Source organism: Panthera tigris, chromosome X (assembly GCF_018350195.1).
Source record: "Panthera tigris isolate Pti1 chromosome X, P.tigris_Pti1_mat1.1, whole genome shotgun sequence".
Lineage (NCBI taxonomy): Eukaryota > Metazoa > Chordata > Mammalia > Carnivora > Felidae > Panthera > Panthera tigris.
Window position 1 is genome coordinate 97,857,446 of NC_056677.1, and position 21,059 is coordinate 97,878,504.

Below are 21,059 nucleotides of genomic sequence, written 5' to 3' on the forward strand. Positions count from 1 at the left end.
GAATTTGGGTATAAAGAAGTAAGAAGGCACCCGGGTGGCTCAGTCGGTTAGGCGTCCGACTTCAGCTCAGGTCATGATCTCACAGTTCGTGGGTTCGAGCCCCACATCGGGCTCTGTGCTGACAGTGCGGCCCCTGCTTGGGATCCTCTCTCCCCCGTTTCTCTGCCCCTCCCCCGCTCGCTCTCTCTCTCAAAATAAATACATAAAAGAAGACATAAGGAACTCAGTCAGTGTAGTCAGGCAGCACTGGGTGGAACCCTCTCTGTGCCTCAGTCTGTTCCCCTGTAATGAAAATATTAACACTTGCCTTATGGGTTGTTGAGAGAAATAAAAGACTTCACACATCCAGAACCCCTTTGCACAGCAGCTGGCACATAAAAAGGACCCCTGTAGTTACCAGCCGTGAGGCTTATCGTCGCTGTTCCTCCTGGCACAGCCCCGTAAGAAGTACTGGGCACAGATTCTACTGTGTGGGCCTGCTCTGGAGGTCATGCTGTTGAGTGACCGACTGTCCCCCTCCTTCACTAACAGAAACAGCCAGAAATTGTTTCTCATTGGTGGAAACTAGTGTTGCCCTGGCAGCATTTGTAAACATTCTGCCCGGGAACCCAGGGGAAAAGCAGCTGGGAATCTCTTTCTGAGGCTTCCTTGGCCAGTACTGTTCCAAACAAGGATATGGTCACTCAGGTACCTGCTGTTGTTAAGGGTGGGAGGGCCTTGCAATGGGGCGTCCCCAGTCATCACCCAGACCCCAGACTTGACCACACCCTGGCCCTTTTCACCCACGCTTGCGCATCTGGCCTCTCGTTAGGAAGGGAAGGGGGGAGAAAGAACGAGGACAGGCCAGTGGGAGGGATGCTTAAGAATGATTTGTGCCCAGGGGCTCCTGGGTGGCTCAGTCGGTTAAGTGTCCAACTTTCGGTCGTGGCTCAGATCATGACCTCGCGGTTTGGGAGTTCGAGCCCCACATCGGGCTCTGTGCTGACAGTGCACACCCTGCTCGGGATTCTGTCTCCCTGTCTCTCTCTCTCTCAAAAATAAATACATAAGCATTAACAGACTAAATTTACCGCTTTACCAAAAAACTCCGTTGTTGTCTTTAACTGCGGAGTTTATAGCAAATTGCTGTGGCCGCATTGGCACAGCCCTTAGGCTGGGGAGAGCCAGCTCTCCAGGGTTAAGGGCCTTCAGATCCCCTCGTCTGCCAGCCTCCAGTCTCTCCTCACTCTGGGACGGACAGCCTGGGGAGGCTCCGTTCCCCCAGCACACGGCCTTGTCCACCCGCTGGATGCAGCAACAGGGCACCGAGGCAGATGCAAACGGAGCTCCAAATGCTAATGTGAAGACTCAAATGCACACGAGTCAGCATTATTACTGAATGTTTAAAAGGCCGCTCAATCCATTCCTGGGCTGATGGCCACAGCAACCGGGCTGCCGCACGCAGCACCCGCCACACCCCGGAACCAACGATGACACTGAGAAAGGGAACAAAGAGTGACCCTTCTTGAAAGAGGCCCACAGAAAGCAACTGAGCCCATTCTGGACTTCAGATGGAAATGTGAGAACGGGGCCCCACAACCCTTTGTGAATCCTGGAGGGAGGAGAGCCCGGTGGCTAAGCGCTCTCGCTCTCACTCTCTCGGACTGTGGAGCCAGATAGTCTGGGTGTGAACTTGGCCTTCTTCTTTTCTTGTGGTAACGAGAGTCTGTCTCTTTATGACTCAGGGTCCCAGCAGGGAACTTGGCGTACTAAAAGTAGGGCAGGTAGAGAAGGGTTAAGTAGAGGGAGTGTTTACAAAGGCGTGGGCAGAACTAGGGAGACAAGGGCAAGTGCAGCTCCCTGGGGCTAGAACGGCGGACCCACTGGGCTGGGGTGGGGGGGGTGAGGATAAACTCCTTTCCGGGACTGAGAAGTGAGACAGCTACCCTGGGAATATATTAACTTGCCCGCACTCTCCTCTCTCATCCTGGTCTCCACATTGTGCAGAATCTCCTGGAAGCCAGAGGACATGGGAGAGCCCACAGATGCAGTCCAGTGAGGTCAGCCTTCCAAGGCAGAGAGCAGGGTGCACGGGGAGGAGTGGATCTGAAAGGGGCAAATGAAAGGTGGCCAGTGCACAATGTCATGGGGCCGGGGGTGAGTTAAACGAAACGTACATTAAACACCCAAAATTGGGAGTTGCTATTTATAGAAAAATAAAGGGAGAGAGAGATCTACTTTTTTTAAATTAAAACAAATTTTTTTTAAATGTTTATATTTGGGAGAGAGAGCGAGCGAGTGAGAAGGAGAGGGGCAGAGAAAAAGGGACACAGAATCCGAAGCGGGCTCCAGGCTCTGAGCCCGTCAGCACAAAGCCTGACTCGGGGCTCGAACTCATGAACCGTGAAATCATGACCTGAGCCGAAGTCAGACACTTAACCGACTGAGCCACCCAGGGGCCCCTGGAGAGATCCACGTTTACGCAGCACCCCACCATGTAAGGACTGCCTGCAGGGATGTTTAACTGTGCTAGAACTGATTTCTCATAACTGAAGAGACTTAAGTGGTAGCCAGGGAAGACAGAGAAGAAAAGATGTGAAAAAGATGGAAAATGTGCAGAAGTTCCTAGCGCTGTGAGGAAGCCTTGTTCGCAGGCCTAATAACTACAACTTTCACAATCTCCACGGATGTTAAAGACATATGGAAAATTTTAGCGATCATCTATGACAAACATTGTACAAAAACAGGAGCAAACATAATTTCTTGATGTGATAAATCTCCAGCCATAAACCAGCAACATACTTTGTGATGTAGCAGCAGAAAGCACGCCCCCTGAAGTCAGACGCAAAAGAAGGATGCACATTGTCTCTGCTTTCACTTAGCATTTGTCTGGTAGTGTTAACCAAAGCGAATACTTAGGAGAGGTATACGTGTCAGGAAAAAAAGATGGTAAAAAATGATAGTTCCTGATGGATGGTATAATTCATACACCTGGAAAATCCAAGAGAAAAAACTGAAAATCCACCCCTCCTAGGCTATATTGCCTCTAATGACTTTAATTCACTTCATTTTTTTAATGTTTATTTATTTTGACGGTGGGGGGCGGGCAGAGAGAGGGAGAGAGAGAATCTCAAGCAGGCTCCACACCTAGCTCAGAGTCTGACATGGGGCTCGATCTCACGATCAGGAGATCAGAAGCCGAGCAGAACTCAAGAGCCAGACGCTTAACCAACTGAGCCACCCAAGAGCCCCTAATTCACTTTAAAGAGCCACATGCCCTGAGTCACCTAAGTAGGGATTGAGACTCAACTAGAAATCAATATTGTTAGAACTCCAAAGAAGTTAGGACTCATTCTACTACATATATATATATATATATATATATATATATATATATATATATAATTTTTTAAAGTTTATTTGTTTTGAGAGAGACAGAATGTGAGCGGGGGGCGGGGAGAGAGCAGAGACAGAGAGGGAGAGAGAGAATCCCAAGCAGGCTCCGCAGGGTCAGTGCAAAGCCCAACATGGGGCTCGAACTCAAGAAACCGTGAGATCATAACCTGAGCCGACATCAAGAGTCAGACGCTTAGTCGACTGAGCCACCCAGGAGCCCCTTTACTACGTCCTGATGAAGGTGTTCGTGATTATGGGAATCTGAAAATCCTTGGTTTTCAGGAAAAATAGATCTCTGAAGCCAGGCACAAAGGATAAACCACAATGCCTTATTCAGGGTCCTATCCTGAGCCTTAAGTCCCTGTTGCCCCCTAGAGGCAACAACCTTTTCCTATGTCTTGTTATTCTTCACGTGATGGTCCGTATTTAGAGGAGTGGGTTCATGCGCACATGCGTAAAAGGTATCTACTTGAGTTCCTTTTTTGCAGGCAAAAGAAAATGGTTGGGACTAAAAGAGTCACAATCCAGGAGAAAACGGATGTGACTGAAAGTTCCAGGCGCCAGAAGACGGACACAGAAGACAGCAGCAATGTGAATGAACTAGCTCTGGAGATAGTTAAGCGTGCCATTGCTGCTGCTATTAAGTTTGTGGAAGGTAGTAATCCTGTTTGGCTATTTGGAGGAATGTCTCATTCTACAATGGCACACTACCAGGCAACTGACAGACTCTCCCCTTTATTTCGCAGAAACTAAAAACCCCATCAAGAACATCCAGTGGCTCACCCATGGTGAATTCACAGCAGAGAAAGGCCGTAGACAAATTGAGAAGTTTGTTTTGGTAAGTTAGTTGACCACTCCAGGTTGGCATACGAGGGCAAAGAACAAGGAAAAGGAGTGTTTGATGAAAAGTTTGAAATCCAGGACCCCTAGATGATCTCAAAGGTCGCTAAATACATAAGCACTGTCCCCATCTGGGTTCCAAAACCAACATGGGATAGTCTTTGAAGGTGAAAGGCACAATCGTATTGCCCTGTTTTTATCGTCCTAACCTTACATTTCCGACCAGGAAAGTCTGATACTCCCAGTTAAGCAATTTTCCCATGCTGGTGCTCTGAATGGGGGCCTAGTGACCTAAGGAGGGAGCTGCTCTTCCAAAACAGGAGTTCTCCGTCACCAACCTTAGAAATTGCCTCGTTAACAAAGGGGCTGCCGATGGAACTTTTAGATTTAGTTTGGGAACATACTGCCCGCACGCTATGATGTACCTGCCTGTGAATTCCTTTTTCTTTTCCGCCTGTGCCTGGCTCTGAACCGTTCGTGTGGCTTATCCTGGCAGCTTTGGAGAGAAGGCCCTGGGCTGCTTTGCCTAACTGGCAGGGTGGAATAAAAAATGGCTTGAAATCCCTACTCACTGTATTTTCTCAGAAGAGAGACAAGTCGAAATAGATGGAGGCAAGCTCCCCAGCCCTCGGAGGAGACTCCCCACTGTCTCTGTTCCTCTGGCCGGCTCCATCTAAGCCTACAGCCCCCAAGGGCAGTTTCCTAGGCCCCAGGAAGGCCTGGTCAGGTGGAAACGAGGTGGCTCCACACCCTCTTATGTCCCAGCAGGCACAACTCACCCTTCCAATGACAAGGGGTATTAGGAGCACAGTGATGACGTGTGGTGCAAAGTACTACTTACTCTTGGACCTTCTTGCTCTGGAGAACGTCTCCATTTGGAGTTGGGCAAAAGCCTCCACCTACTGCACCCGGGGTTTGTGAATCGGGCTGGAATGGGACACAGAACAGGCAGAAACACTTCCCCCCAAAATGCCACCGGTCATTCTGAGTAAAAGGCAAACACAGTCCTGACAATGGCCTAGAGAGCTTGATGGGATCTGAGTCCCCTTCTCCCTCCCAACTTATTGCTCAGACTCATCACCTATGACCTACTGTCCTTTCACCTTTCTCACTCCAGCCACACCCGTCTCCTTCCCGTTCAACTGCCACGCATGCTCCCACCCCAGGGCCTTTGCACTTGCAGTGCTCTCTGCCTGGAACCCTCTCCCCTGCGACCTATTCTCATGGTTCATGCCTTACCTCTCTTCGTTCACTCTGAGAACGACCTGAGGATTAGTAGAAGAGCTCTTCCGCAGCTAAATATATAAAGAAAAAGCCATATGAAGAAGGGTAGCAGGGACAGAGGCAAAGTCGGGAACTAAACCCACAAATGGGAGGGACAGCACAGGCGTGCAGGTCCTCCCTGGCCTGGGGGGGGCTGGGGGGGGTTCAAGCCCCACATCGGGCACCACTATCCACCCTGGAGATCTGCACCAGGAAGATGAGGCCCCATAGCATCCGGCCCTGAAAATCAGCAGGGTTTAATCCCAGGAGCTTTGAAAATCAATGGGGCTGCTTAACTGTGGGAGAGCCAGAGTGTTGTAGGAAACCAAGACTCTGCTCTTAAAGGGCCCATACACAATCACCCTAAGACCAAGCACAGAGGCGGTGATTTGAGTGGTGCCTGGGCTATAGGTGAACCTTTATCGACTAATTCTAGGGTTATGTGCCAGAGGGGCGGGATCTGTAGGAACTTCCTCCGGGAATGAAAGTATGGGCGGGTACGAGTTCTGCCACTCTCTATCTACCTTGCTAGCACTGCTGACCCCACCCTGGCATTGCCCTGCAGACAGGCCCTGGCAGCCGCCCCTCTAAAGCGGCTCCTGCCCCACCACAAGTGGCAGGCAGCCTCACGCGGGACCAGCAGCCCCCCAAAGCAATTACCACCCTGCCACACCGGGTGGGGAGCACTGGCCAAGATCGGTGTCCCCTCCAAAGCAACTCGTGCCCCGGGGAGGGGGCGCCTAGCCCCATCCACTAGCACACTCACAATAGTCACTACCAGGCCTGGCAGCCAGCAGGGCCGAGGGCCAGCCCCGCTCACCAGCGCCTCCACAGCAGTCACAGCTGAGTCACAACAGGACCGTGCACACAGCCCACACGTGGGACACCCCCCTGGAGTGTCTGTCGTTCTGGTGACGAGGGGCGATTACACTACTGGGCCCCACAGGGCCCTTCTACATAAGGCCACTACTTTCAAGAGCAGGAGACGGAGCTGACGTACCTGATACATAGAGACGAACACACGGAATCAGACAAAATGAGGAGACGGAGGGATATGTTCCAAACAAAAGAACAAGACGAAAGCACAGAAAAAGACCTCAAAGAAAACAGAGAAAAGCAATTTACCTGATAAAGAGTTCACAGTAATGGTCATAAAGGTGCTCACAAGAGTTGGGAGAAGAATGAATGAACTCCGTGAGAACTTCAACGCAGAGATAGAAAATAGTTTTTAGAATTGAAGCTTAATGGGGCGCCTGGGTGGCTCAGTCAGTTAAGTGTCCCACTCTTGATTTCGGCTCAGGTCATGATCTCACGGTTTGTGGGATCAAGCCCCGTGTCCGGCTCTGTGCGGACAGCACGGAGCCTGCTTGGAATTTTCTCTCTCTCTCTGCCCCTCCCCTGCTCATGCTCTCTCTCTCAATATAAACAAACTTAAAAAAAATCAGAGCTGAAGAATACAATAACTGAAATAAAAAATACACAAGATGGGATCAACAGCAGATTAGGAGACGCAGAAAAACAAATCAGTGATCTGGAAGCCAGGGTAGTGGAAATCATCCAAGCTGAACAGCAAAACCAAAAAGGAATTCTTAAGAAATGAGGGTAGGATAAGGTACCACTGGAACAACGTCAGGCATCCTAACATTTGCATTATAGGGGTCCCAGAAAAAAAAGGAGAGAAAGGGGCAGAAAACCTATTTGAAGACATAATTGCTAAAAGCTTCCCTAGCCTGGGGAAAGAAACAGACATCCAGGTCCAGGGGGCACAGAAACGGAGACCTCCAGATAAGAGGAACCGAAGGAGGTCTACATCAAGACACATAATAATTAAAATGGCAAAAATTAAAGATAAAGACAGAATCTTAAAAGCAGCAAGAGAATACAAATAGTTACGTATAAGAGAACCCCCAGAAGGCGATCGATCGGCTGCTTTTTCAGCAGAGTTTGCAGGCCAGAAGGGAGCGGCACAATACATTCAAAGTGCTGAAAGGAAAAACCTACAACCAAGAATACTCTACCCAGCAAGGTCAGCATTCAGAATTGAAGGAGAGATAAAGAGCTCCTAGATAAAAGTTAAAAGAGTTCATCACCACTAAACCAGCCTCACAAAAAACGTTAGAGGGACTGGTTTAAGTAGAAAAGAAAAGGCTAGAACTAGAAGTGAGAAAATTAAGAAAGAAAAAATTTCACTGGTAAAAGCAAACATACAGTAAAGGTAGGAGACCAATCACTTATAAAGCTAGTATGAAGGTTAAAAGACAAAAGTAGTAAGATCAAGTATAGCTACAATAATTAGTTAAGGTGGTACACAAAAAGATGTAAAATATGATGTCTACATAAGATAGGAGGGAGTAAAAACGTAAGCGCTTTTAGAATGTGTTCAAAATTAAGTGACCGTCAACTTAAAATATGCCGATATATATATATATATATATATATATATATATATATATATATATAATGTGTTGTATATAAACCTAATGGTAACCACAATCCAAGAACCTATGCTAGACACATGAAAGATCCAGGAATCCAAACTGAACGCTAAAGAAAGTCATCAAATCACAAGGGAAGAGAGCAAGAGAAGGAACAGGGAAGAACTACAAGAACAACCTGAAAACAGTTAACAAAATAATAAGTACATGCCCAGCAGTACTTTCACTGTAAACAGACTAAATGTTTCAATCATAAGACACAGGGTGATCGAATGGATAAAAAACCAAAACCCACCTATATGCTGCCTATAAGAGACTCATTTTCAGACCTCAAGACACATACAGGCTGAAAGGGAAGGAATGGGAAAAGAGATTCCAAACACATGGGGGAGGGGGAGGAAAACTGGGGTAGCAATACTTACGCCAGATAAAGTAGTCTTTATTTTTTTTTTTTTTTTATTTTTTTTTTTTAAAATTTTTTTTCAACGTTTTTTATTTATTTTTGGGACAGAGAGAGACAGAGCATGAACGGGGGAGGGGCAGAGAGAGAGGGAGACACAGAATCGGAAACAGGCTCCAGGCTCCGAGCCATCAGCCCAGAGCCTGATGCGGGGCTGGAACTCACGGACCGCGAGATCGTGACCTGGCTGAAGTCGGACGCTTAACCGACTGCGCCACCCAGGCGCCCCTAAAGTAGTCTTTAAAACACAGCCTATAACAAGAGACAAAGAAGGACATTACATAATGATAAAGGGATCGATCCAACAAGAAGATATAACACTCGTAAATATCTATGCACCCAACACAGAAACACCTAAACGTGTAAAGAAAATACTGACAAATATAAAGGGAGAAATTGACAGTAAGACACCACAGAAAATACGGAAGCAGTGACTTTGAATGACGCATTAGACCAGATGGACTTAACAGAACATTCCATCCCAAAACAGAACACACATTCTTTTCAAATGGACATGGAACATTCTCCAGGACAGATCACATGTTAGGCCAGAAAACAAGTCTCAATAAACTTAAGAAGACTGAAATCATATCAAGCATGTTTTCTTACCACAATGGTATGAAAATAGAACCCAGTTACGAGAAGAAAACTAGAAAAAAAACACAAACACCTGGAGGCTAAACGTGATACTAAACAACCAGTGGGTGAACAAAGAACTCAAAAAGAGGAAATAAAAATATACCTTGAGACAGATAGAAATGGAAACACAACAGTAAAAAATTGATGCAATGCAGCAGAAGCAGTTCTAAGAGGGAGGTTTACAGTGATACAGGCCCAACTCAAGAGATAAGAAAATCTCAAATAAACAATTTAATCTTACACCTAAAGGAATGAGAAAAAGAACAAAGCCCAAAATTAGTAGAAGAAAGGAAATAATAAATATCGGAGAGAAAAATGAAACCGAAACTTAAAAGAAGACATTAGCAAAGGTCAATGAAACTAAGAGCTGGTTCTTTGAAAAGATAAAATTGGAAAACTTTTAGCAAGACTCATCAAGAAAAAACGAGAGAGGACTGGAATGAAGAATATGATCAATGAAAGTTACAAATGACACCACAGAAATACAAATGCTTATAAGACACTACTGTGAAAAATTATTTCTCTCAAACATTTTAAACAACCTAGAAAAAATGGATAAATTCCTAGAAACAATCTTCCAAGACTGGAATCAAGAAGAAATGGGGGCGCCTGGGTGGCTCAGTCAGTTAAGCATCCAACCTCGGCTCAGGTCATGATCTCACGGTTCATGGATTTGAGCCCTGTGTCAGGCTCCGTGCTGACAGTGTGGGGCCTGCTTGGGATTCTCTCTCTCTCCCTCCCTCCCTCCCTCCCTCTCTGCCCTCCCTGACTCTTGCTTTCTCTCTCTCAAGATAAATTAATAAGTAAACTTAATTTTTTTTAAAGAAGAAGAAATGGAAAATCTGAAAAACAAATTGCTAATAATGAAATCGAATCAGTACTCAAAAAATTCCCAACAAACAAAAGTCTGGGACTAGATGGCTTCACATGTGAATTTCACCAAACATTTCAAAGAGTTGATACCTATCCTCCTCAAACTATTCCAAAACATTAAAGAAGGAAGGCTTCCAAATCACTAAGACCAGCATTACCCTTATACCAAAACCAGACAGACACTACACAAAAGAAAATTCCAGGTCAATATCCCTGATGAACATAGATGAAAACATCCTCAACGATATATTAATAAACTGAATTCAACAATACCTTAAAAGGATCATATACCATGATCAAGTAGGATTTATTCCAGGGATGCAGGGATAATTTAATATACACAAATTAATCAATGTTATACACCGTGTTAAAAAAATAAAGGATAAAAATCATATGACCACCTCAGTAAATGCAGAAAAAGCATTTGACACAATTCAACATCCAAATATGATAAAAAAGCTCAACAAAGTGGGCACAGAGGAAACATACCAGCACATAAGAGAGGCCAGATATGACAAACCCAGAGCTAACATCATGCTCAAGAATGAAAGGCTGAAAGCTTTCCCTCTAAGATCAGGAACAAGACTAGAATGTCTACTCTTGCCACTTAAAAGAAATTTTTTTAATGTTTATTTGTTTTTTGAGAGAGAGTGTGAGTGAGGGAAGTGCAAAGCGAGAGGGACACACAGAATCTGAAGCAGGCTCCAGGCTCTGAGCTGTCAGCACGGAGCCCGACACAGGCCTTGAACTCATGAGCTGTGAGATCATGACCTGAGCCGATGTCAGCCGCTTAACCGACTGAGCCACCCAGGTGCCCCATCACTTTTTTTTTTAAATGCTCATTTTAAAATTTATTTTTGAGAGAAAAAGTGAGAGAGCAGGGGAGAGGCAGAGAGGGGGAGGGGGCGGAGAAAGAGAATCCCAAGCAGGCTCTGCGCTCACAGCACAGATGTGGGGCTCAAACTCATGAACCATGATATCATTACCTGAGCTGAAATCAAGAGTTGGATGCTTAATTGACTGGGCCACCCAGGCACCCCTTAAATGTTTACTTTTGAGAGAGAGAGAGAGAGCAACCAGGTAGGGGCAGAGAGAGAGAGAAGGGGACAGAGGATCCAAAGTGGGCTCTGTGCTGACAGCAGCAAGCCCAATGCGGGGCTCGAACTCGCGAACCACGAGATCGTGACCTAAGCAGAAGTTGGACACTTGACCGACTGAGCCACCCAGGTGCCCCTACTCTCGCCACTTTTATTCAACATATAGTGCAAGGCCTAGCTGCAGCAATGTTACAAGAAAAAGAAACAAAAGGCATCAAAATTAGTAAAGAAGAAGTAAAACTGTCATGATTTACAGGTGACATGATACTATATATAGAAAACCCTAAAAACTCCACCAAAAAACTATTAGAATTAATAAATGAATTCAGTGAAATTGCAGGATACAAAATATATAGCAATCTGTCTATACACTAAAACAAACTATCAGAAAGAGAAACTGAAAAAGCAATCCCACATATAATTGCATCAAAAGGAATAAAATAAATTTAACCAGGGGGTTGAAAGACATATACTCTGAAAACTAGAAGACAATGATGAAAGAAACTGAAGATGACACCTACATGGAAAAATATACCATGCTCATGGATTGGACGAATTAATATTGTTAAAATGTCCACCCTACTGGGGTGCCGGGGGTGGCTTAGTCGGTTACGCATCAGACTTCAGCTCAGGTCATGATCTCGTGGTTCATGGGTTCGAGCCTCGCATCAGGCTCTGCGCCGGTGGTGCAGACCCTGCTTGGGGTTCTCTCTCTCTCTCTCTCTCTCTCTCCCCCTCTCTCTCTGCCTCTCCCACACTTACACACACACTCTCTCTAAATAAGTAAGTAAACTTAAAAAAAAAGTCCAAACTACCCAAAGCAATGTACAGAATTCAATACAATCCCAATAAAAATACCAATGGCATTTTTAATATTTTAGAACAAATAATCCTAACATTTATATGGAACAACATAAAACCCCGATTCGTTACAGTAATCTTGGGAAAGAAGACCAAAGCAGGAAGTATCATGCTCCCAGATTTCGAACTATACTACGAAGCTACAGTAGTCAAAACAGTATGGTACTGGCACAAAAACAGACACATAGATCAGTGGAACAGAACAGAGTCCAGAAATAAACCTACACTTAGATGGTCAATGAATCTACGCCAAAGGAGGCAAGAATGTCCGTCCAATGGGGAAAAGACAGTCTCTTTAATAAAAGGTGTTGAGAAAAGTGGACAGCGACCTGCAAAAGAAGGAAACTGGACCCCTTTCTAACACCAGACATGAAAATAAAGTCAAAATGGATTAAAGACCTAAATGTGAGACCTGAAGCCATAAAACCCCCAGAAGAAAGCACAGGAAATAAACTCTTGGACATCAGCCTCAGCAATATTTTTCCGGGTCTGTCTCCTCAGGCAAGGGGAACAAAACCAAAGATAAACAATTGCAACTACATCAAACTAAAAAAACTTTCACACAGTGAAGGAAGCCAGCAAAATGAAAGGCAACCTACTGAATGCGAGAAGATATTTTACACGTGATATGTCTGATAAAGGGTTACTATCCAAAATATATAAAGAACTCCTGTGACTCAATACCAAAACGACAATCCACTTAAAAAACGGGCAGAAGGGTCTGAATGGAAATTTTCCAAAGAAGACATACAGACGGCCAAGAGACACGTGAAAAGATGCTCAACATCACTGATCGGGGAAATGCGAATCATAACCACAGCGAGATGCCACCTCACGCCAGTCAGAGTGGCTGGTATCACAAAAACAAGAAATAACAAATGTTGGTGAGAATGAGGAGAAAGAAGAACCCCCGGGGCACTGTTGGCGGGCATGTAAGTTGGGGCAGCCATTATGGAAAACAGGACGGAGGTTCCTCAAACAATTTAAAATAGAAACACTGTATGATCCGGCAATTCCAGTTCTGCTTATGTATCCAAAGAGAACAAAAGCACGAACGTGGAAAGATACACGCATCCTCTGTTCATGGCAGCATTCTTTACCACAGCCGAGATGTGGACGCAACTTAAGTGCCCATCAATAGATGAGTGGATAACAAAGATGTGGTATGAATATACAATGGAATATTATTCAGCCATAAATAAAACTGAAATCTTGCCACCTGTGCCAACATGGATGGACTGAGAGCGTATTATGCTAAATGAAGTAAGTCAAAGGCAAATAACATAGGATTTCAGAGGGGAGAGGGGTATGATTTGGGTGAAACAGGTGAAAGGGACTAAGAGGGACAAGTTTCCAGTTATCAAATAAACTAGTCACGGGGAAGAAAAAAAGCATGGCAGAGAAAATACAGTCATTGATATTGTAGTAACTTTGGATGGGGACAGACCCACCGTGATCATTTTATAATGTATATAAATGTTCAATTACCATGTTTTATGCCTGGAACTAATATAAGACTGAATGGCAACTATAGTTCGATTTAAAAAAGATGGCACCTGCTCACCGAGGCCTTTCCTGGCCATCTCATCTAAAATTACAACCCTTTCGGGGCGCCTGGGTGGCTCAGTCGGTTAAGCGGCCGACTTCAGCTCAGGTCACGATCTCGCGGTCCGTGAGTTCGAGCCCCGCGTCGGGCTCTGGGCTGATGGCTCAGAGCCTGGAGCCTGCTTCCGGTTCTGTGTCTCCCTCTCTCTCTGCCCCTCCCCCGTTCATGCTCTGTCTTTCTCTGTCTCAAAAAAACAAAAAAAAAACAAAAAAAAAACAAAAAAAAAACGTTAAAATTACAACCCTTTCTCCTTCTCTGATTTACTTTTCCACTTAGCATTCAGCTCTACCTAAGACACTAGATTTTACTTATTCACTCTTTGCTTTTCTTCTACCTCTGGATCATATGGTCCATGAAGGAGAGGCTTTTGTCCCTTTCTCTGCCCTCAGCCCCTAGAAAGGTCAGGTACGCAGAGATGTTGACTACATGAACAGATTTCTTCTCTCCATACCATTATTTGTTCACAGATGAAGAGCTTACCTACTTTGTAGGACTGTTATGAAGATAAGACAATTAGAAAGTAGAAGGTGATGGGGCGCCTGGGTGGCCCAGTCGGTTGAACATCCGACTGGCTCAGGTCACGATCTCATGATTCGTGAGTTGGAGACCTGTGTCTCTGTCTCCCCCTCTCTCTGCCCCTCCCCTACTTGCACTCACTCTCAAAAATAAATAAACATTAGAAAATGCTTTTTAAATTAAAAAAGGAAAAGTAGAAGGTGACTAAAAAGCTGAAAGCCCTATATAGCTACTGACATAAAATCACCTTGTTCCCAACCCTGCTAATGAAATGAGTCCTACAAGTAGAGTCTCCCGTCTAAGTGTCAGATATTTCTTTTTTGTTAATGTTTATTTATTTTTGAGAGAGAGAGAGAGAGAGAGACAGACAGACCACGAGCAGAGAGGGGCCGAGAGACAGGGGTGGGGGACACAAAATCCGAAGCAGGCTCCAGGCTCTGAGCTGCCAGCACAGAACCCGACGCGGGGCTCGAACCCATGAACCGCGAGATCATGACCTCAGCTGAAGTTGGATGCTTAACCGACTGGAGCCACCCAGGCGCCCCTAAGTGTCAGCTATTTCTGATGAGGAGCTTTCTCAAGCTTACTGCAGATTTCCCAGAATCCACCAGACACCAGGGGATGGCAAACTAGTAGTTACCGTTTGCTGCGCGTTACCACATGCCAAGCACTGCTAAGCATGTCACGTGCACGATCTCATCTAATCCCCACAACAAATCTGTATGTAGGTACATCAATGTGCCCATTTTGCGGATGAGAAACCCTGAGGCTCAGACAGGTTGGACAATTTGCCCAAGGTTTTTCTGATTAAGCAGCAAACTAAAGTTCTGGATCACAGGTCTGGTACATTTTTGCTACCAGATAGTAAGAACAGTTCTTTTTGATGACAGAAATAATGCAGAGTTTTACTATGAGTGAAAAATGCAAATTCAAAGGATTTTAAGGTACTGCAACGTGAATAAGAATGGTTAAACCTGGTATCCGAAGTCTTGTGTGTTTTGGGGAGGGAACAGGTATACTCCTACATTGCCAATGAGCACAAGTAGCTTATTCTTTGAAGAAACACAATCTGGAAACAGGAATATTACAAATAAGTTCTTTCTAAGAGAAAAGTTGGAAAAAAATAAAAACCATTAAAAAAAAAAAAAACAAGAGTTGGAAAATCCCCAATGCCTAACGTACAGTTAAAAATTATTGTTATAATAGAAATAAGACGTCATTATAAAAAAGCCCCAGTGAGCAAAAGGACAGAGTAGAAAATGAAGGTTCCCCTTCCGCCCCCACAATACCCAGTTCTACTCCCTCAGAGGTCACTTACCGTTGATAACAGTTTTGTGCATATACTTCCGGGTGCCTGTTGATTTTGAGTGTCCAATAATATGTAATTGGCTAAGCCATCCATGGTAGAGTAGCACAACGAGATATTGTTCCCTGGAAGCGAGTATATGAAGCAACGTTATGTAAAAATTACAAAATACAAGGACAACACACACTCACGGGAGCTACACAAAATCAGCTGCCTGAACCCTGATAAAAATGGGAAGAGATTGGCCTGATGGAGATGGCTGAATTTAATGTGTCTAAGGCTGGGGCGCCTGGGAGGCTCAGTCGGTTGAGCATCCGACTTCGGCTCAGGTCATGACCTCACGGTTTGTGAGTTCGAGCCCCGCGTCGGGCTCTGTGCTGACAGCTCGGAGCCTGGAGCCTGCTTCGGATTCTGTCTGTCTGTCTGTCTGTCTCTCTCTCTCTGCCCCTCCCCTGCTCACTCTGTGCCTCTTTCTCTCAAAAAAAAATTAAAAAAAAATTTAATGCGTCTAAGGCTGCCTGAGTTCACAAAAGGAAAAAGAAAAGAAAACAAGACCAACCACTGCGACGCCACACGGAGGGGAAGAAAATCTTAGAATTGAGACGTCTGGTCGGGTGGTGAGAGCACTGGGCCGGCCGCTTGGGAGCCCCGGGTCCCAGTCCCAGCTGTTGTGGGTCGTCCCTTCCCGTTTCTAGGCCCCAATATGCTCATCTGCAAAGGGGCCTCCTTAAATGAGGTCTAGGGACCTTCCGATGGTACAAAGTCTTTGTGTGCCAGAGGAAACATTAGGGCTGAAGAAATAGAATAACATAGAATAACATAGAAAGGTTGGAAAGAAAGGCACTGCTCCAGTGGGGCCACAAAGGGTGACCTGTCGGGCCCCTTCATTAAGAGGAACGATAATCTGTGTAAAACACAGTCCCTGATCTCAAGGAATCTAGTGCCTGGTGCTCTTGTCTGGCTGACTGAAACAATCGGCTGGGTCTAAGTCTGAAATAAAGTAAGCCAACCCCCCCCACCCAGCCTGCTTTTTTTTTTTTTAAAGGAGCGCCAGAAATCTTTTTGCCATCAGCCTCCTACTGTCCCTCCTCACATCACTGAGACCGTTAAACTATCTCACTCCCTTCCTTCTGTGGACCTTCATCTTAATTCAGGATCTTTAAAAAAATTTTTTTTATTTTGATTTGGAAGCTTCCTGTGCCCCAATAGCCAAGCCAAGGGGACTCAGTTGAATTGAACTTGTCGAATACCAACAGCATTCGAGGCCCCGTACAGCGAAGCAGGGCTGCGTTATGACTTCTGTGGGCCCGAGGCGCTAGTAAGATGCATGCTTGGGGACAGAAACATCTCCGAGAGGGTACATAGGGATCTGAGGGGTCGGATGATCCTCGTGCCTGACCCGTTCCTCTTCTGAACTCACTTTCTATACCACCGATGGCTGCCGTGAGGGGAGTCTGCTTTTCAGAAACAGCTTGTGAAATCAGCCTCATTACATTTTGTTTTTCTTTTTGAGAGACGGAGAGACTGAGAGCCGGGGAGGGGCCGAGGGAGAGGGAGAGAGAGAATCCTAAGAGACTCCATGCCTAGCGTGGAGCCTGATTCGGGGGTTCGATCTCACGACCGTAAGATCACGACCTGAGCCCAAATCAAGAGTCGGAGGCTTAACCGACTGAGCCACCCAGGCGCCTTGCGGCCTCATTACCCTCTAGTCAAAACCTTTACGCGGAGTGGGCAGAACACATGTTCGAACCACTTTCTAATTATTCTCCAAGGAGCCAAACTTGCCTCCCAAGCCAGGGTCTGGACGGTCAGTGCCCACGCCGTGTGTGGCGGGCACGTACACCTACGCATCTGAGCGTGTGCCTCTCTGTGTTCCAGAGCCCGCTCTTAGGCGATGTCGCGTTATTGACTCATTTCGTGTCCGCTTCCCTGTTTCCCTCCTCCCGTGTGGAGTTGACTCCGGCGTGAGTCTTAACAGACAATGTTAAGAACGGATGACAGAAGCGGGGCTGTGACCCCCTACTGTTGTGCGCGGCCTTTGCCTAGAGGACTTGCATAGAAGCGTGCTTTTCGTTCTGAGTGCTCTTTTTCCCGTGAAACAGACTTGGGAGTATCAAGAAGGCTGGGTGCGCCACACACAGTTCATAGAGAGGAAAGACGTGGCTCACAGCTACTACTACCTCTACTGCGTACGCTGGAGCATCCCGACCGCTGTGAGACCCATGCTACAAGTCTCCGCCTCTGCCTACTTCACCGTCAAGATCACCAAAAACAAACCGCCAGTAAGCTCTTCCTTTTCTGCCCTGTTCACGTCGATGAGACTCCAATGAGAACAGAGACCTCTCTTGTCAAGGTCATCGATGACCTCTTTTTTTTTTTTTTCTTTTCGGTACAACTTAATGGTTTTACAAACTAGTTCTCAACGGTTCCTTCTGTCCTCATCTTGCTTGGCCAATCTGTAGCACTTGCCCCGGCTGCGTACTCCCTTCTTCAGGAAGTGTTCCATTTGGCCGCTAGAACACCATACTACCCTGGCCTTGCGCCCGCCTCACCGACCATTCCTTCTCAGTCTCTCCTGGCCTCGAGCCTCTCCTCTAGACTCATTTCCTTGGGGATCTTATGGTCTCCGGGCTCCAAATGCCACCTCTGGCTTACGATTCCCAAATTTGTATCTCCAGCCCAGACCTCTGCCACTGTTTAATACACATCTCACTTCTTGTATCCCAAACTGAACTTGCCATTTTCCCTTCCCAACCTGACCTACCTGCAGACATCTCATCTCGGTTCACGGCCCACATCCTTGGCATCACCTTTGACTTTCGCATCCCTGATGCAACACACTAGGAAGTCCTGTTGGCCCTATCTTCAGAAACAGGTCCTGAATCCAACAATTTCTTACCACTCCACTTTTACCACCTTGGTGCAAGACCCCATCGACTCTTACCAAGATTATTTCAATGGCCTTCTAACTGGTCTCTCTGCTTCCACCCTTGCCCTCGTCGTGGATCTTTTCAACCCAGCGGCCGCCAGAGTGAGCCTTGTGAAATGAATTTATGTCACTCCTCCGTTTACAATGTGTTTCTCAAACTTCCAAGCACATGCAAATTAATGGGGGATCTTGTCGAAAGAAGGTTCCGATTCAGCAGGTCTGGGGTAGGGCCGGAGATTACTAACAAGATCCTAGGCGGTGCTGATGCCACAGGTCCACAGAGCACAATTTGAGTATTGAGGGCCTACAAGGCCTTGCGTGACCTAGTCCCTTGTTATTTCTGCTTTTTTCCCTCTCCTCCTCCTCCTCCCTCCTCAGTTACTCTCCTCTAGCTACTGTGATCTTGCTATTCTTTAACAACCCAGGTATAGTCCCACCTCTGCGCCTCTGCATTTGCTGTTCCCTCCGACTGGACCGCTCTCCCCTTGGTATGTGCATATCCTGCTCTCACCTCCTAGACCACACTTTGTAACACTTTATTACCTTCTGATAGTCTACGTAATCGCTTATCTTGTTATGGCCTGCTCCCCCTACCAGAATGTGAGTTCCACAAAGGCAGGAATGTTTGTCTTGCTGTAAAACGAGGCCTGGCAAACAGTAGGCACTCAGTAAATACTTGAAGGAATGACTGCCTGTAGCCACCATGTAGACGATGAATATGAAATATTGATAGCTAGTGTGAAAGGAGTTAAAATAACACCCATGAATCTAGGGCTCGGGTCATCAGAGGAGCAGGGCTGGTACCAAGCCTAATGCCCGGAACACAGCACACATAAAAATGTCATTTCTCCCCTGGTCTTCCATCCTTTCACAGAAGTTATCTGAGGCTTCGTCTGACCCTCGAGCTTTATATATGGCTACACAGTGAGCCAACTATGTCTTATGTTTATCCCAGCCTAGTACAAACTTACCTATTTGAACCTGCAGTAATGTAAAAAGGTAAAGTAGGTGGAGCTCTCCCTTCCCCTGGTCATATATCCTGCCATCAGCTGTCTTGCTAAGTGGCAAGGTTGGAGATTGGAAAGGAAGGCTGGTGGAGGTAAGACCATGATCAGTGCCCATGCACTGAGTGCTTAGGAGAAGGGCCCTTGATTAGAATTCCAAGTATAATTTTGGAAGGGAGAATGGGTGGGGGCCCCTGAGACAATTTTACACCCTACACTTTTATGTGGCTTTAAAAACGTTTTCAAACTTGTTTACCTATATTACTTCGTTCTTACTCCATTCCTAAGAGGGAAATACAGCCAACTGAGTAAAGTGGAACATGTAAAGAAGGTAAATGACTATTCATGAAGAACACAAGCCTGTCCTGACTTGTTTTCAATTTTTATGGAGATTCTTTAGGTTATTTGTTGCCAAAAAGATCTTTTGGGGAACAGAGATTTGAAGTGACAAAGAACCGATAGACATCCCGATAAGGAGGGTAAATTCTAGAAACTTAAGAGTATACATATATGGACAAGGGTAGGGATGGAAGGAATTATGAGTTGGTATGATTGGTCTAGGCTAACAGTTGCCCTTTTCTCTCTTAGGATATGCCCATTGAGGTCTCTTACATCTTTGAGGGCCATTCGTTAGTTCACAGGTAACGAACAGTTGGAGGCTTTTTTTTTTTTTCTCATAATCTCTACCCCCAACGAAGCTAGAACTCAACATCTCGAGATCAAGAGTCGCATGCTCTACTGACTGAGCCACCTAGGCGCCCCTAGACACTTATTTTTAAAAAGGTGGTGGGAAAAGGTCATCACACCCCAGGAACTTAGCAGGCCCATAGCCACAGATACTCATGTAATGGTTACTTTTCTTCTTTGAACCACCTACCCCATTACGATGGGCTAAAAGTAGGATTCTGCCCTTGTTCTAGAAAAACTTTTTTAATGGCTTGGTTTTCAGTAATTAGAAACTTGAGGACTAGTTGCTGAAGTAGGGTGGGAACAAAGTGGGTCATGCCTGTTGTTTCTATGGGAAACTTCACAATCACATGGAAGTTAAGTCCTATATAATAATCTTTTATTTGTACAGGACCTCTTTTAAAGAATCTTTCCATATCAACTCAATGCTTTTATTGATTGGGTCTATGGAATAGAGACAACCTTCACTCCCCACCCCCAAAAGACTTTTTGCTTACTAGGAATGTAACAGAATAAACAGGGAATCCCTGTCTCAATGTTTTGTTTTATTTTAAAAGGTTTTAGTATGTTTGTTTTTCTTCCTCTGCAGACCAGGAATGACTCGCTTTCGAGAAAAATGGCTGAGGGACATTATTGAGGCCAAAAGTATTTTAATGGAGTCAATTGCCTTCTAATTCAATGGTGTCTAATTCCTATAGAATGTTTTAGGATTGGATTTCTAATCACAATGTATTAAAAATACGATACTGCACATCAAACCACAGAATGTTTATTGAATAATAAACTTTTGGCAAACAATCCAACTGTATTTTTTTTTTTTTTTGCATTCATTCATTTTCCATTTGGCAACTTCCATCACATTAGCAGAGTAACCAGTAAGTTGTTTTCCATTTTCTAAATGGTTTTTCCCATCACTACCTGTATCACTTAGTCTTAACAGGTATAGAAGCCAAGTTTAGAGATTTGTAAAATTCACCTGTCAGACTAAACTGAGATGGACACTTGGCTGCTTGTTCCCCCATGAGCCCAATTCTCTAGTGCACACATACCTCTTTATGGGCATAACTGGGGAAAAGAAAAGTGGTGGTAGTTCTACAGCTCATAATATTTCCCTACTCACAGACCCCTTCCTTCACTTACTGTGAGTAAGTTAAATAATACATTCGGA

The 21,059-nt window shown here is 45.4% G+C and overlaps 2 protein-coding genes across 2 annotated transcripts in view; one reads left to right on the forward strand and one right to left on the reverse strand.

Annotated features, from left to right (window-relative positions):
• Positions 1 to 303: 303 nt before the first annotated feature.
• On the forward strand, positions 304 to 20,691 carry AKAP14 (A-kinase anchoring protein 14). Its single transcript, XM_007091726.3, has 6 exons — positions 304 to 687; positions 3,864 to 4,030; positions 4,122 to 4,213; positions 17,374 to 17,553; positions 19,793 to 19,845; positions 20,481 to 20,691. Exons 2-6 carry the CDS (start codon positions 3,874 to 3,876, stop codon positions 20,563 to 20,565), a joined length of 567 nt encoding a protein of 188 aa, XP_007091788.1. The 5' UTR covers positions 304 to 687; positions 3,864 to 3,873; the 3' UTR covers positions 20,566 to 20,691.
• LOC102970748 (NFKB activating protein) overlaps positions 15,298 to 21,059 on the reverse strand; it is a 32,464-nt gene continuing 26,702 nt past the window's right edge. Inside the window, exon 10 of the mRNA XM_042975316.1 lies at positions 15,298 to 15,396. Within this exon, the coding sequence (XP_042831250.1) occupies positions 15,355 to 15,396 (42 nt within the window). The 3' untranslated portion in view covers positions 15,298 to 15,354. The remainder of the gene's footprint in view (positions 15,397 to 21,059) is intronic.